At 52.0% G+C, this 14,817-nt stretch overlaps 1 protein-coding gene across 2 annotated transcripts in view; it reads right to left on the bottom strand.

Annotated features, from left to right (window-relative positions):
* The window catches only part of ZHX2 (zinc fingers and homeoboxes 2), a 152,107-nt gene that overhangs the window by 8,769 nt on the left and 128,521 nt on the right, over positions 1–14,817 (bottom strand). For both annotated transcript variants that reach the window (XM_040625560.1, XM_008689306.2), the window contains one exon: positions 2,237–4,988. In XM_040625560.1, the coding sequence (XP_040481494.1) occupies positions 2,240–4,762 (2,523 nt within the window). In that variant the 5' untranslated portion in view covers positions 4,763–4,988 and the 3' untranslated portion in view covers positions 2,237–2,239. The remainder of the gene's footprint in view (positions 1–2,236; positions 4,989–14,817) is intronic.

Below are 14,817 nucleotides of genomic sequence, written 5' to 3'. Positions count from 1 at the left end.
CTAGGAAAGAAAAGAGCCGTTTCCTCTCTCCGGGGCCTGACCGAGCTCCACGTGACTGCTGACCGAGCTCCACGTGACTGCTGACCGAGCTCCACGTGACTGCTGACCGAGCTCCACGTGACTGCAGACTCTCATCTGTCTTCTTCATCCCGTTACCTCGGTGCTTAGCACAGAGCCCGGCACACAGTAGGTGTGCAGAATGGATCTGCTGAATCGAATTGAACCCTATTGCCTACTCCATGGCAGGAGGAGAAAGCAATCAATTAGGCGTCTGTCAGGCACTGGAAAAGGTCAAGGACAGAAGACAAGGCAAGCTAGGAGCTTTCAGGCAGATTCTGATTAGACAAAAAAAATTGCTCCCTCATTTCAACAAGGGAGATATGGGCTGGGCTGGCAGGGTCTCAAAAGAAGGCAGGAAAATAGCCAGAGGGAGGAAGCAAGGTAGCCAGATGGTGGGGGGCAGGTGGTAGTATCAGTGGCCTCCGTAGCCTTTAGCCCCCTCCTATCACCAGCCCCTCCCCTCCACGCTGCAGCCTCACCTGTAACCCATTACCACTCCCTCCTGAAAAGACTTTGTTTTGTTGCCAGGCACCTTATCTTACCACAAAATAAATGAATCGATGAGTGCGTGACCAGTCAAAGTTGTCCGAACTCATTAATAGAGGTATGGAAATTTCCAGGGCTCCTTTTGGGACGTTATCAATCATTCTAGAGGTTCCTACCTTTATTTCATTATTTGTAAAGATGACACCAGGCGGGGCGGGTGGGGGGAGAGTCCCCTTCTGTTGCCTTTTAAGCGACCTCTGGAGAAGCCCATCTGGGGAGACTGTAAATTGCACGTCCTCCTCCTGGTTCCAAGCTGCCCTTGGAACGTTTCAGCTTTGGACAAGGTGATCTTTGCCTCCTGCGCCCCTCTCCCCGCTGCCCCCTCTCTTCTAAACCCACCACCAAGCAAGCGGCTGGGCTTTTAGGCCCTGATGTGCACAGACCTCTTGTGAAAGCACAAACACCAGGGCTTGGGTGGCATGTCCCGTCATGTGGATGACATGGCCATTAGTAACCATGGTAACCTCCCTTCCCAGGCTTTTGCAGCTCCCCAGGCCTCATTTACATCAGTCTCTTCCAGATTTGAAGGGGTTCCAGGGACCCAATCAGCACAATTATAAGCTGGGTTACTTAGTGAGATCCGTGCCTCCCTTTAGCCACGCCAAGGCAAATACCCAGACCTGTCAGGTTAAAAGAAACAACCCCAAATCTCCAGCCAGTAAACTTGGTTAACTACTCTTAAAAATCCAAAAAGGAAAGAAAATGAATAAAAAAACCACGTAAAGAAAAAGGAAACGACACAACCTTTTCCCGTTTGTTTCTTACAGCAGTGAACACAAAACAGGTGAAGGATGTGTCCTTGCATCTAGACTTTAGAATGGACAGGCCCTGGAGGGTGGTGTCACCCATCAGCACAGCCCTGCAAACGGGGACACAGAATCCGCCAGCCCCTAGTGGGACAGGGAAACTGAGGGAGTCTATAAAAGTCTGCTTTTTGCTCCTATTCCTGCTTCTGTTCTCGCGAGGACCTGCACCCCCGCCCTACACACGCCTTAATGTATGTCCTCTTTGTAAGGGGCAAGGAGTTAATGATTTCTCTGGAGCCTTCCAGCACAACAGATAACATCCCAGGAATGACCAGGCGAGGCCGGCATGCGCATACGACTATTCCAGATCACTGGCGCTAGACATCTTGACGTGGAGACCCTCTGGCTCCGGGGAATGAGTGACTTATGATGACACCCTGACCCTGTCCTTGTTCTGACCCATTCCTGGGTGCCTGAGAGGCTACGTGCACTAGACCACGATCGTCAGTAAAACCCCAGACCCCAGGCACAGATGGGACTCAGGCTCCTTTCCTTTCTCAGTCTCCCAGACCCTCCATCTGTATCTGCTCTCTCTATACGTTCAGTAGACTCTGCTCTTGCTTCCTGCTGGCTCGCATCTGACTTCCATCCTACGTGAAGCCAGGGACCCCCTTGGAAGGTCCTGCGGGACCCCTCTGGGTCCTCTGACCCGGCCTGCTGGCATCACTACTACTTTTCTTCCTCCTAAAAACAAGACTCTTTACGAAGAACCCCTCCTGTGTGTCAACGTCTCTGGCCCCCCCAACCCTACTGACCCCGGCAATAAAAAGAAGGAAAACCAGCATCCTCCCCTCGTTCCCTGATGGCGAGCAGGTGGAGCTTACCTGTTAGGCCTGGCCAGCCTCGGCAGGGATGCTGTCGGAGTCCGAGCCGGCCAGTTCTGTGGTGCCCTCGGCTGCGGTCTGACTCCAGCTATCGGACCTGTCTGAGATGGCGTCCTCCTCTCCGACCGTGACCTCGACCCAATCCACGACGCCCGACTCCTCATTCTCGTCGCTACCCGGGCCGTCCCGGCTGCTACCCTCCGACCTGTCCGAGGGGGCTTCTGAAGGCTTGGCCAGCGCACCATCTTTTGGTTGCTCGTTGCTCACTTTCACCCTGGGTACCAACTTCTCCAAGTCCTCTTCGCAGAGCTTTTTGGGGTCCTTGTAATGGGGCTGACCCGCCTCGCTCCCGTTCTTTGGGTTCTCGGCGACACCGGCTCGCGCGGCCTTCCTCTGCGCCGCGTCGTAAGCGTGCTCGCCTGCTAGGTGCTGGGGCTGGGGCTGGGGCTGCTCCATCCACTTCAAGGTCCCCGTCTTTAGCAAGCATCTGTTCTCCTTGAACCAACGCACAATTTCAGTTCGGACCAGGCCGGTCTTGGCTGCCAACTGGTCGTACTCCTGGGGGGTAGGCCACTGGGTTCTTGCAAACGTGCTCCTCAGGAGATGGACCTGTTCTGGATTTTTCGTAATTGCTGGTGAAGGGCTGGGCAGAGAACTGGCCAGCTGGGCCCCGGAGAGCTGGTCGAGCCGAGACAGAGCACCGTTGGGGGCCACCACATCTTGGCCCTTTTTGCCAGCCCCCATGGAATCCAAGACGGCCTGCTCCATGCTGTCCCGAAGCTTCCGTCTCTCCGAGAACCAGGATTCAATCTCTCTCCTGCTCAGTTTCGTGTCCACCCTTAGCCTATCCAGTTCCGCTTGGGTCGGGAAGGAGCTTTTCAAAAAGCTGTCTTCCAGGATTTTAACCTGACCCTGCGTTTTTTCTTTGAATTTCTGTGGGGCAAAGTCTGGGTATGCATGGTATGTGCGGCCGTGTCGGGAGGCCGCGATGGCCAGCTGGTCTTTGGCAAGGGATTCGCTGGTGATGTGGACGATGCCTCTCTGACACCGGTACCGGTGGTCGCTGAACCACTTCTTGATCTCGCTCCTGGCAAGGCCGGTCACGTCGATGAGCCGGTAGACCTCCGCGTCGTCAGGGAACTGGCTCTGGAGAAAACTTGCCTTGAGATGGGCGATCTGCTCCTTTGTCTTCTTGCGTTCGCTGGCCGGGGTCAGGGAAGGGTTGGCCACCTTGGGTGGGGGCTCTGGCACCTGAGCGATGTGTGGACGCTTGGGCTCGGAGGCAGCTTGGGGAGTCACTAAGGGTCTCTTTTGGCCGTGGTTGGTCACTCCGGCCACGGCGAGCGTGATGGGGGAGCAAGAGACAGTTGTCGACCCGCTCGTCACCTGAGTCAGCACCAGGCTGGTCTGGCCGAGAATCTGGCACGGCAGAGCTGTCTGGAGGATGGGCTGTGACATCTTTGTGGGGGCCAACTGGGCTGGCAGCACGGTGATCGTTGGGGGTACCGACTGGATGGTGCCATTAAACATCTTTTTCCGGGCCTCCTCCACCTCCTCTGGGGACCAGCTGATGCCGTGTTTCAAGCGCTGTGTGGCAAACCAGATTCTGATGTGCTCCTCGGGGTGTTTGGAAGCTGCGGTCAGCCAGGACAACTCAGCCTGGGTTGGGTAAGGGAACTTGTTGAAGGAGTTGATCATGGTGGCATTCGTGTCCAGGGCGGAGTTGTATTTGGTAGTATTCAGCGGGACGGGGACCTTGGGGACAAGGTTGATATTTGGTGGGAGCTGGACAGAAGGCATGACGTGCCCTAGCGTGTCCTGGAGGAGCTCCACGCCTCCGAGTCTCGACAGGATCTCAGCCGCGTCGGTCACCAGGCGGGCGGTCCCTTCCACGTGGTTCTCGGGGGTGGCCTCCTCGGGCTTCTTGGGCACCTTCTTGGCATCAGCTTTTGGTTTCCCTGGCTTCATGATGGGCGTCTTACTCACGGAGATTCCTGGATCACCGTCACCGCTCGCAGGGCCGCTGGTGGCGACGGACACGATGTGGTTGGTGGCTTCGATGGACTGCTCTAAGACAGTCTGGTTATTGCGCTTGATCAACTTCAGCTTGAAGTTGGTCTCCCCGGGATGGAACTTGGAGTTGTGGTCAGACAAGGAGTCGTACTTTTTGGTTGTGAAGTTACATTCGGCACACACGTAGAGGGGGTTGAGAATCACGTTGGGGTGCTGCATGTCGACGTGCTCCGTGAACTCGTTCAGGTTTTGCGTGGAGTAGGGGCAGTATTTGCATTCGTAACCACCTTGGAGTTTTTTGGATTGGTTTTCCCCTGTAGATTTCACCTCTATCACTTCATTTTCTTTGGAAGAGTTTTCGGGTTCCACTGTCCAACCGTCCTTGGCTGCCTCAGGCTGTGGCGTGCTGACTCCTTTCTCTTTGGCCCTGTCTCCTTCCTCGGGGACACCCTGTTCTACTACTTGTGGTGTCCGAACCATGCACGGGGTGGTGGATTTCCGCTTGCTCGCCATGCCGCCTGTCTGTTTGCTTAATTTGGGGGGAGGTGGGACGGGCAGGTAGGAAAGGGGCAGTGAAATTTTTGGAACAAGTAAGATAAAAGGCTTTGGGCTTCTATTCCCCCTCCAATGGCTTTGGCTTCCCTTGAATGCTGAAGTCTAATGTTTGAGTGTTGAGAACGATCTCAGCACAGAAAATTGTCACTGCTCCAATGGCTACGCACAAGAGACAGCATCGTATCTGTGGGACAAGAACAAAGACAGGGTCAGTGTTTTTCCACAAGGCGGAAGAAACTAGCATTTCTTTCTAAGCCACCCCAACTGGCACCCCAAACAAAGCAAACACCTAGGTAAGGACAGATGGTGAGAGCGGGGCACATGAAAATGAAAGATCATACTCTTCTCTTCCTTTCTTTGGAAATGCCAGTGGGAACTGGCCCAGAGCAAGCAAATGAGGGCGCAGGTCACTCGCTCATGTTTAGAGGCAAACAGATACAGAAAAGCAACAAAGGCACTGAGTGGTGGGCGGGCTGCTGGAGGGGATATTGAAGACGAGATGTCACTGGGCACTCAAGCTACTTTAATTGATGCTACATCAGAAGCAAGACGGGTACCCGGGGCCGGCAAGTGGTGTTTACACGGGCATTAGAAAATGGATTTCAACATTTGTTTCTTATCCTAAGAGTAAAACCACCAGTTGAGAAAATCCAGAAAATGCTTTGACGTATAAAGGAGGAAAAAAATCACCCCAAATAGTGTAGTTCCTTCCTTTCACTCATTGAAAGGTTTCTTGTTTCTATACATATTAAGCAAAATAATGATTTTTAAAAAATGGCTGCATGGTATTATCTTGCAGAGATAGTCCACACGTGATGTGTTCCGCCATTCAACTTCTGTTGGACATTTGAGTCACTCCCAATTTTTGGCTCTTCTCAACGAAATTATGGTCAACACCCTGAGTCCTTATTTCTGACGACTACCTTTGGGTGAACGCTTAGCTGTAGAAGCAGGGGGTCAGACAGTGTCTGCACGTGATGTCCTCTTGACTCACACGGACGACTCTAGCGCCAGCCAGCCCCTCCCCTGGCAGTGAACGAGAATGCCCGACTCACCACGCCACCTACACGAAATAGAACTGTGAAAAAGCCTTGCCGATTAGACAGGGTTAAACCGTCTTAATATGCCTTTGTGCTTTCCTTGATTGCTAATCAGGTTGAACTGTTTTCGGAGAATTACTTGCCACGTGTGTTCTTTCTTTTTGAAAGGCTTATTTATGCCATTTTTATCTTGTGATGCTCAGTAGTTTTCTTATTAATTTACAAGAGTTCTCTCCAGATTAAGAGTATCAGTACTTTATTATATTTGTTGGAAAATGTTTCTAGTCTATCATTTACCTTTTACTTTTGTATGTGGTGTTTTTCTTGTTTTACGTGTAAAAATTTTAAGCTTTAGGCAGCAAATTTGCCAACCTTTTTCTCTTGTGGGCCCCTTTCATTATGATTTTATATGCAGAAAGTGATTCCTAGCTACAAGAAACAAACTGCTGGTTACCAGAGAGGGGAGGGTTTGGGGGGCACATGAAATAGGTAAAAGGTAATGATTAAGAGGTACCAATCTTCGTTTATAAAAAAACAAGTTCTGGGGATGTAATGTACAGCATAGGGAATATAGTCAATGATACTGTAATAACTTTGTATGGTGACAGAAGGTAACTCGACTTATCATGGGGATCATTTCATAATGACAAGAAAACATGGAATCGCTACAACGTGCACCGATGAAACTAACAGGATATTATATGTCAATTATACTTCAACAGAAAAAATAAATAAAAATCACTTGCACGTTAAAAAAAAAAAAAAGAAAGTGATTGCCTTGATAGCTGAGACATGTTATTCTACATTTTCTTAGAGTGTTTTAGCTTTGTTACATGTAACTCATCTGGAATTGAGACGATCTTGGGTTAAGCTGTAAGATATAATTCTAACCATTTTTCTTGAAAGTTACCAATTATCTCATAGCATGTTTTGTGTTATCTTTTCTCTTCTCACTAATTTGTGAAATCATCTTTGTCATACATTAAATTTTTATATATTCTAGGGCGTTTCTGCGTCATCTATTCTGTGCCTCTTATCTAGCTATTGGGAGCCGTACTTACGCCTCACTTAATTTTTTTTTTTAATAAATTAGAGTATGTTTTAGTATCTGGTTGAGTGAATTCCTCCTTATCACTCTTTTTTTGCAAAACATTTCTGGGTTATTTTGATCACTTATTCACATAAAGCAATTCTCACAAATCAGAATCATCTGCAAAATAAAATCCTGTTAGAATTTTGATTGGAATTGCATTAAACAAATTAATTTGGGAGTACAGGAACAATTTGCTTAATAGGAGTAGGATATGTTAACAGAACGCAAACTGGGGAACTGCCCGTGCTGAGCGTCTAAACGCACGGGCTGATACAGAGAGGCCCTTTCATTGTGTGGTTAGAGGAGGGAGATGTGTTTTGAAACATGACTAGCTGACATCCAGGGAGAAAGGGAATGGAAGAGATGGCATATCACTTCCTGCCCCTTCCACTGGCTTAGGTTTGAGTCCCACTGAAGAGAGCAGTCAAGGGTGGAGGTGAAGCCTTATTTTTATAAGCAAGTCTGTGGGACTCTGCCCACACCCGTCTGCTTAGGGGCTCAGGTGACAGAGCCGAGCTGGACCCAAGGGGGGCATTTCCCCTCCTGAACCCAGGACCCAGCCATTCTGAGGAGGCGCCCTGCCCTGGAATGTCCATGCTGGGCAATGTCATCAGTAGTGGGTGAAGATCCCCCAGGGCACTCGTGAGGAGAGGACGCAGGGCACAGCAGAGCAGAGGGGACGTGTCTTTTTGCTGAGCACACCCAAATCGACCTCTCAGCCTCCCCACTCCTGCTGATTAGACTCTTCCTTCCCCCTCGGCCGTACACTGCCTCCTCCAGTTTCTCATCTCTGCCACTGGCTTGACCATGGCTCATTCTGGCCCAAACCCTCTTTGTCTCACTCCAATGGATCCATCAGCAACCCTGTTGATGCTATCTCCAAAATAAATCTAGTATCAGACCGCTTCGTGCCACTTCCCCTTCTCCCTGCTTGTCTCAGCTACCATCGTCTCCTGCCTGGAAGCCTGCGGAGCCTCCCGCCGCTCTCCTGCTCCCTTCCTCTCCAGAGCAGAGGGATGTTTTAAGATAAGAATCAGTTCACGTCACCTTTCTGCATGAAGCCCTTTCTCCGTAACAGCCTGCAAAGCCTGGCATGTTCTGGCCCATGCTTCCTGTTCCCCCTCGGGCGTCACACTCCGGCTGCTGGAGCATGTGGGTCCCCTCCGTCTCGGGGCCTCTGCTCCACGTCCCGCCCCCCAGCTCCTCGGTGCTCACTTCTCCATTCAAGACTCATGCTGCCACAGAGAGGCCTTTCCTGACCGCCACCCCACCAAAATTAATGCCCCCCCATCACTCTATTTCCTTACCCTCCTTTGCTTTCTTCATAGCACTTTTCAATATTTAAGATTTACTCATACATTTTGTGGTTAAAGGAGGGAGGAGAGAGTATTTACCTACTTATTTCTTCCTCTACAACTGTGCTTTCAATACGCCGGCCACTAGCCACATGCTGTTCTTTGAATTTAAATTAATAAAAATAAAATTAAAAAACCAGTTCCTCAGTCACACTGGCCACATTCCAAGTGCTCAAGAGCCACATGTGGCTGGTGGCTCTTGTACTGAGCAGTGGGGGCTCTTTCGATCCTCGAGGGACCTTCTACTAGACGGTGCTATTTTGGAATATCAACTCCACAGATACAGGAACTTTCCCTGTGGTTTCCCCAGAGCCTAGAACCATACCTGGCCCATAGTATGCTTTCTAGAAATGTTGGCTGAAAAATGAAATTAACTGCAGGATGGCTACCTTGTAGGAACTGTAGCTGACGTGGGGTGAAGAGGCACAGCAAAATCTCAGTCCTGTGTGTGCACACGTGTGTGAGCCCTCGTGTGTGCACCTGCGCCTGCGTGTACCGGGGCTCATGTGAGTGGAGGGACTCTGGAAGGGGAAGGGGGTCCTAAAGTTCCATGGAGGGTGCTCTTGACACAGCGAAAGGTGGCTAAATTTGCACACACTAGCCAAGAGACTTGGGCATTTGAAATACAATTTTTTTTTTAAAGATTTTATTTATTTAGTTGACAGAGATAGAGACAGACAGCGAGAGAGGGAACACAAGCAGGGCGAGTGGGAGAGGAAGAAGCAGGCTCATAGCAGAGGAGCCTGATGTGGGGCTCGATCCCATAACGCTGGGATCATGCCCTGAGCCGAAGGCAGACGCTTAACCGCTGCGCCACCCAGGCGCCCCCTGAAATACAATTTTTTAAAAAGTTTTGTTTATTTATTTATTTGAGAGAGAGAGAGAGCACAAGAGGGAGAAGCAGACTCCCTGCTGAGCAGAGAGCCCAACGTGGGACTCAATCTCAGGACCCCAAGATCATGACCCGAGCCAAGGGCAGACGCTCAACCGATGGAGCCACCCAGGTGCCCCGAAATACAATTTTCAAGACAGGGAGCAAAAGGAGACTTTTCTCCTGCAGAACAAAGAAATCGGGCAGGAATGGGCACCGGGGAGAGGAGATTTTTTCCTAACAGAAACTCCCCATATGTAGGATGATTTAAATCTCTTGGTAAATGAGGCCCAGAGGCAAATGAAAATTGTGGTAAAACATCCTAAAACTTCTCAATGTTCCAAAACCTGCATTTCAGAATAAACAGTATCTTCTAAAACTCAATGGGCAACCAGGAGTCCAGACCACAGCAGATCAAAAGGAAGGAAAGATGAAGGAAGAAAAGAGAGAAGTGGGGGCAGGGCTCGGAACACATCGGGCCTTTGAAGAATTCATCTCTCGGGGTCCCTGTGACGGAGCTGCAAGAACCAGTCCCCTTGGAAGAATAATCCTGGCACGGCGAGGGGGCGAGTGTCTACAGAACAGCAGCATGTGGCGTCTGTGTGTTTGAAAGCCTGAGAGCCACCAGCGAGGTCAGAACCAGAGCCACAAAGCCTGGTCCTCGCGGGCACGAAGGCTACAGTATTGCCAGCCATCTTCAGACTCAGATGTATACCGGGCAGAACTGGCAAAAATAAACAAATGAACGAATGACGGAATGAATGAATGAATGAATGAATGAATGAAATGCATGTGGAAACTCCCACGCAGCCCCTTCCATGCGGGGGTGGGGGTGGGGGGGTGAGTATCTTAAGAGACTCGCCCCGCGTTGCTGGTCTCTTCCTGGCCAGCCTCGCACGGGTCTGACATTCTGTGCCAACCTGCAAACACCCCACTCACGGGCAGCACCCCGTTGTCTGCTGGCTGCTCCAGTCACGGTGCCGAGGGCCGGACAGGGGGCGCCTCAGAAGGAATCCCTGCCTTCGGCGGTGGGGCCTGAGTAGGTGAGGACGAACCCCATTTGTGACGAAGATTCCGGGGCCCCGAAGGAGAGGAGAGGTCAGGGATCTCCTTCATCTGTGACCACTCTGTACAGCACGTCCTTCTTTCCGGCCGTCCCAGCCCTCACAGCACGACGGAGACAGAGCGCGACAAGTTCACAGTTCATGGAAAGGGAGCCAAAGCACCAAACACAGACCCTTGCCCCCTCTGCATGTTTTGGACATGGATTGGTTTTCCTTGTATCCGCTGCGGCATTTATCACACACCACCAAGAACCCAACGCAGAATGAACAACGACAAAACCTTGGAACAAACGTATATCATGAAGACGGCAGCCTCTACAGGCCATTACAAACATGGCCTCTCCCCTCACCACCTGGTGCTTCTTCCCTCATCACCCTCCGTGTTGTGGACAGAATGCAATTTGATCAGACCCCTGTGCTCGGAGTTTGGGCGTGGGCTGAGCCCTGTGCAGGTGGGAGCACGAAGAGGAAGAAAGCCACACTCTCGTCCTCCAGAAGCTCACAGCCAGAGTATCAGTCAGCCAGGCCTCCCTCCTCAGCTTGCAGATGGCCCCCCTCCCGCTGTGTCCTCACACGTCCTTCCTTCTGTGTGTGTCTACTTCCTGACCTCCCCAGAAGGACACCAGTCATACGGGACCAGGGCTCACCCCTACGGCTTCCTCACCTCTTTGTTTTATTTATTTATTTTTTAAAGATTTTATTTATTTGAGAGAGAGAGGAGCAGACTCCCTGCTGAGCAAGGAGCCTGAGGCAGGGCTCGATCCCAGGATCCTGAGATCATGACTGGAGCCCCCCAGGAGCCCCTCTCCTCACCTCTTTAAAAACCCTATCTGCAAATCCAGTCACACTCTCAGGGGTAGGACTGTAACACGTGAATTTGGTGGGGGGAGCAGGGTGGGGGGAAGCGAAGGGGGAGACACAATTCGGTCCATAACGGCCAGGCAGGGCAGTGCCGACCGAACACCTTCCACGGTACAAAGTGCTCTATTCAGGTAGTCGACAGACACTGAGCGGTAGGAGTGCAGACACACCCGGGACACCTGAGCGAACGGGCAGGAACAGGCCGAAGCCCGACAGCTGAGAAGCACTATGGAGAAGTCAAGCAGTGATGAGGATGGGGTGCAGACTGGGGTGACCTGTCACTCTAAGCAGGGAGCTCAGGGACTCCCTCCACGAGAGGGTCGTCAGGGGAGCATCTGGACGCTACACAGACAAGGAGGAGAAACAGTTTATGAAACACAGAGCAGGACAGGGTGGGAGGAAGGCAAAAGGCCTCCCTGAGGAGGTCATCTTCTTCTAGAAATAAAACGGCCATGACTCTGATTCACTGAAGCTCTCCTCGCTGTGTGGTGAGTCCTCACAACAACTCTGCCAGGCAGCTGTTATGAGCCTCAGTTACCCAGGCCAGGGAGGCCAAGTGCCTTGCCCAAGGTCACATGGTGAGGTCATGGCAGAGCTGGGATTTGAACGGCCAGTCCAAGCTGAACCCGTGCTCTTGGCACACGATGCAGCCTCCGCCGGTTAAGCAGGGCTCCAAGGGTGGAGCAGGGTCCTGGCGTAGAGAGACAGGGGAGGGGGACCCCAGTCAGAGGCACGTACTCCCAGGCAGAGGAGACAGCAGGAGAAAGGACATATCTGAGGAATGACGGGACTGAGGTCAGAGGGCAGGGCGTGAGGGTAGAAGCTGGGAAGAGGCCGCCAAATCAGCTTGGGCCTTGCCCGTGGAGGGCCTTGAATGCCACGGTAAGGAGCTGCCATTTCATTCTGCTGTTCACAGAGTCGTGGAAGTGGCAGGGTCTTGGAGATACGTTTGTGGGGTGGGAGGCGGGGGTGGCAGGAAGAGAAGGCACATCAGTGAAGGTGGGAACCCCCAAACCGAGCAGATGAGCAATAAGCTAAACTAACCCCAAATTAAACAGTGAGGGCGCAGGCTGCCAGAGACACTCCTCTCTCCATCCTGATGTTTGTTCGCTAAGCACGTGTCGAGGGCTCTTCAATTTTCATCTAGAAATTTCTCCCATTTGGTCTGGACCTCCTTCCCCATGGCTGGAAGATTCAGGTCTGAATGTGGTAAAACCAGTTCTCCCTCAGTCATTTCCCAGTAACAATGACAGCTAACATTCACCGAAGTCTTAGTACATGTCAAGTGTCTCATGTTTCACTCTTCGAAAACCCTCTGTAGACGCGAAGTTCAGAGAGGTTAAGGAGGTTGGCCAAGGTCACGCAGCCTGGAGCAGCGTGGGGACACAAGCTTTATGGGGGTCTTGTTAAAATACAGATTCTGCTTCAGTAAGGCCAGGGTGGGACTGGGATTCCGCCAGCCCCCAGGGGAGGAGGGCGCTGCAGACTCGAGCCACAGGAGCCACACGAGGAGCAGCAAGGCTCTGGAAGCCTCCCCAAGGACACACCTCCCCGCTGTTGTCCCTCTTCACCCCCTCCTTTCAGGAGAAAGGGCGGTCGCATTTCCTGACCTCTCCCTACAAGTGGCCTGCGGTCCTTAGGGGCAGTAAAAATGGGTCAGACCGTCAGACCAGCCCCTGGAAACTGTCGCGAGGCTGTCAGCTGCGAGAAACGTCCAGGCTCCTGAGTTCCCTAGGAACGCATGCGGGGGGGAGGTGAAGCATCAGACGGCAGAGACCCCTGTGGCTGGGGGTCTCCAGCCCGAGGGGGAGCAGAGGTCAGAGCCAGCCGAGCAGCCCTGGCCCCTCAGGCCTCCCAGGCCGGTGTCGCACCTACCCGGGGAGCACATGGGCCGCTCGCAAGGACTCGGACCTCGGGGCTTCGCCGGGGATGCCACTTCTCATTTCAGGGCTTTTCACCGGGGCTGTCAGAGGAAATAACAGGGCTGTCGCTGGGCTTTCAAAGGAAGCATCTTGTCAAGACATCAAAGCCAAAAGAGATGCTTTTAGCTTTGCTGGGTCTTCTGACAGAGCTGCTAACAGATTCCGCCTCCGTTCATAAGGGTAGACCTTGTGTGTGTGCGTGTGCGTGTGCGTGTGCGTGTGTGTGTGCGTGTGTGTGTGATTGTTCCTTTATGGTCTAAAGTCACAACATCCCCCCACCCCTCCACTGTCCCAGAAGAAGGAATTCGGAAGGGTACGTGCTTTGTGGTGGAGCTGGTTGGCAGGTGGGGCAGAGAAGGGAATTGGACGCAGGGGTCTTGGGCTTTGCTCTGCACGCCCGGCCGCCCAGCGCGCTCCTCAGCCTTGTCCCATTCCCTCCTCTGTTACACGGGAACTGCTTTTGAAGTGTCATTGGTGGCCCTGAGTTAGTTCCTGAGTTTTACTGATTTCTCTCCAGGCTACTTAAATCTAAACTTGAATTTTGCGGGGGGGGGAGGGGCTACAGTGTGGCTCCCAACCCATCAGTTACCACCTGGGTGCTTTGCAAAAATCCCCCCCGCCGCCCCTTGCAGACTTATTAAACCCAAACCACCAGCCACGGAATCTTTACTTCTCACAAGCAGCCACGGCGGCTAATGTGCCGCCACATTTGGTGGTCTGGGCAGGCCCACGTCACCTGGCCTCTCCTAATTCAGAAAGTGGATGGGTGGAGGCCAGCTCTACGCCGTGAAGACGAGAGATGTTTCTCACTGCACTCCATGTCAGTCTGGAGTAGAATGGCGTGCCCCTAAGGGCAATGACAATTCAGAGAACAATGCAGAAGTGAGGGAAGAACTGCACAAAAGGGCGATGCTGGAAAAGAAGGAACAGAACGCAGGGTGCTCAGTAACATAGACACAACAGGTCCATAGCAGCAGAGCTGGTGGCTGGGGGAGGGGACGCTTTTTTTTTTTTTTTTAAGATTTATTTTATTTTAGAAAGAGAGAGAGAGGGAGGGAGAGGGATAGTGGGGGAGGGGCAGAGGGAGAGAATCTCAAGCAGACTCCCCCCACTGAAAGCAGAGCCTGACACGGGGCTCGATCTCACGACCCTGAGATCCTGACCTGAGCCGAAATCAAGAGTCGGACGCTCAACTGACCGAACCACCTCGACACCCCGGAGGTGAACTTTAAGACACTATTTCTTGTGTTGTTATGGGTCGGTTGCTCAGCCGAACAATTTTTTCTCCCCCTGAAGAAGAAGCTTGCTGATCTGGTTAAGCACGGGCAGCATGGTGTAACGAGATGCCCTTTCCATGCATAATCTGTTACCCCATGACACCAGCATGTGGCCGTGATCCCCATCTCACAGATGGGGAAACAGGCCCGGAGAGGTCACCGGCTTGCTGGAGAGGGTGGGGCCCCACAGTTCTGGCTCTACACCCACCGCCTGGTCCCCGGAACACACAGCTGTTCTCTGTGAACAATTCCATTTCCTGACACTGAGTCTATAAATTAGATTTCTCACAAATTCTGAGTGGCTTTCTCCCTCTGGGAGTGTTCAAAGGAGTAAGATTTTAATTGAATTGTAATGTCTTTTTCCACTTGTTACTTTGAGATGCTCTCTTATTAGGTAGAAAAAAGCTTGCATGGTGTCCTCTAGCCAAACCAGTTTCAGGGGGCGCAATGAACTTTGTGGCCGCCCCACGCAGCCCCCATTAGCGTCACCATGCATTTAGGCAACACAGGGCTCTGCGCGGGGGCTGGTG

The sequence above is a fragment of the Ursus maritimus genome, unplaced genomic scaffold (genome assembly GCF_017311325.1).
Source record: "Ursus maritimus isolate PB19 unplaced genomic scaffold, ASM1731132v1 scaffold_9, whole genome shotgun sequence".
NCBI lineage: Eukaryota > Metazoa > Chordata > Mammalia > Carnivora > Ursidae > Ursus > Ursus maritimus.
The sequence above is the reverse complement of the archived record's forward strand: the minus strand, read 5'-3'. Positions and strand labels throughout refer to the sequence as shown.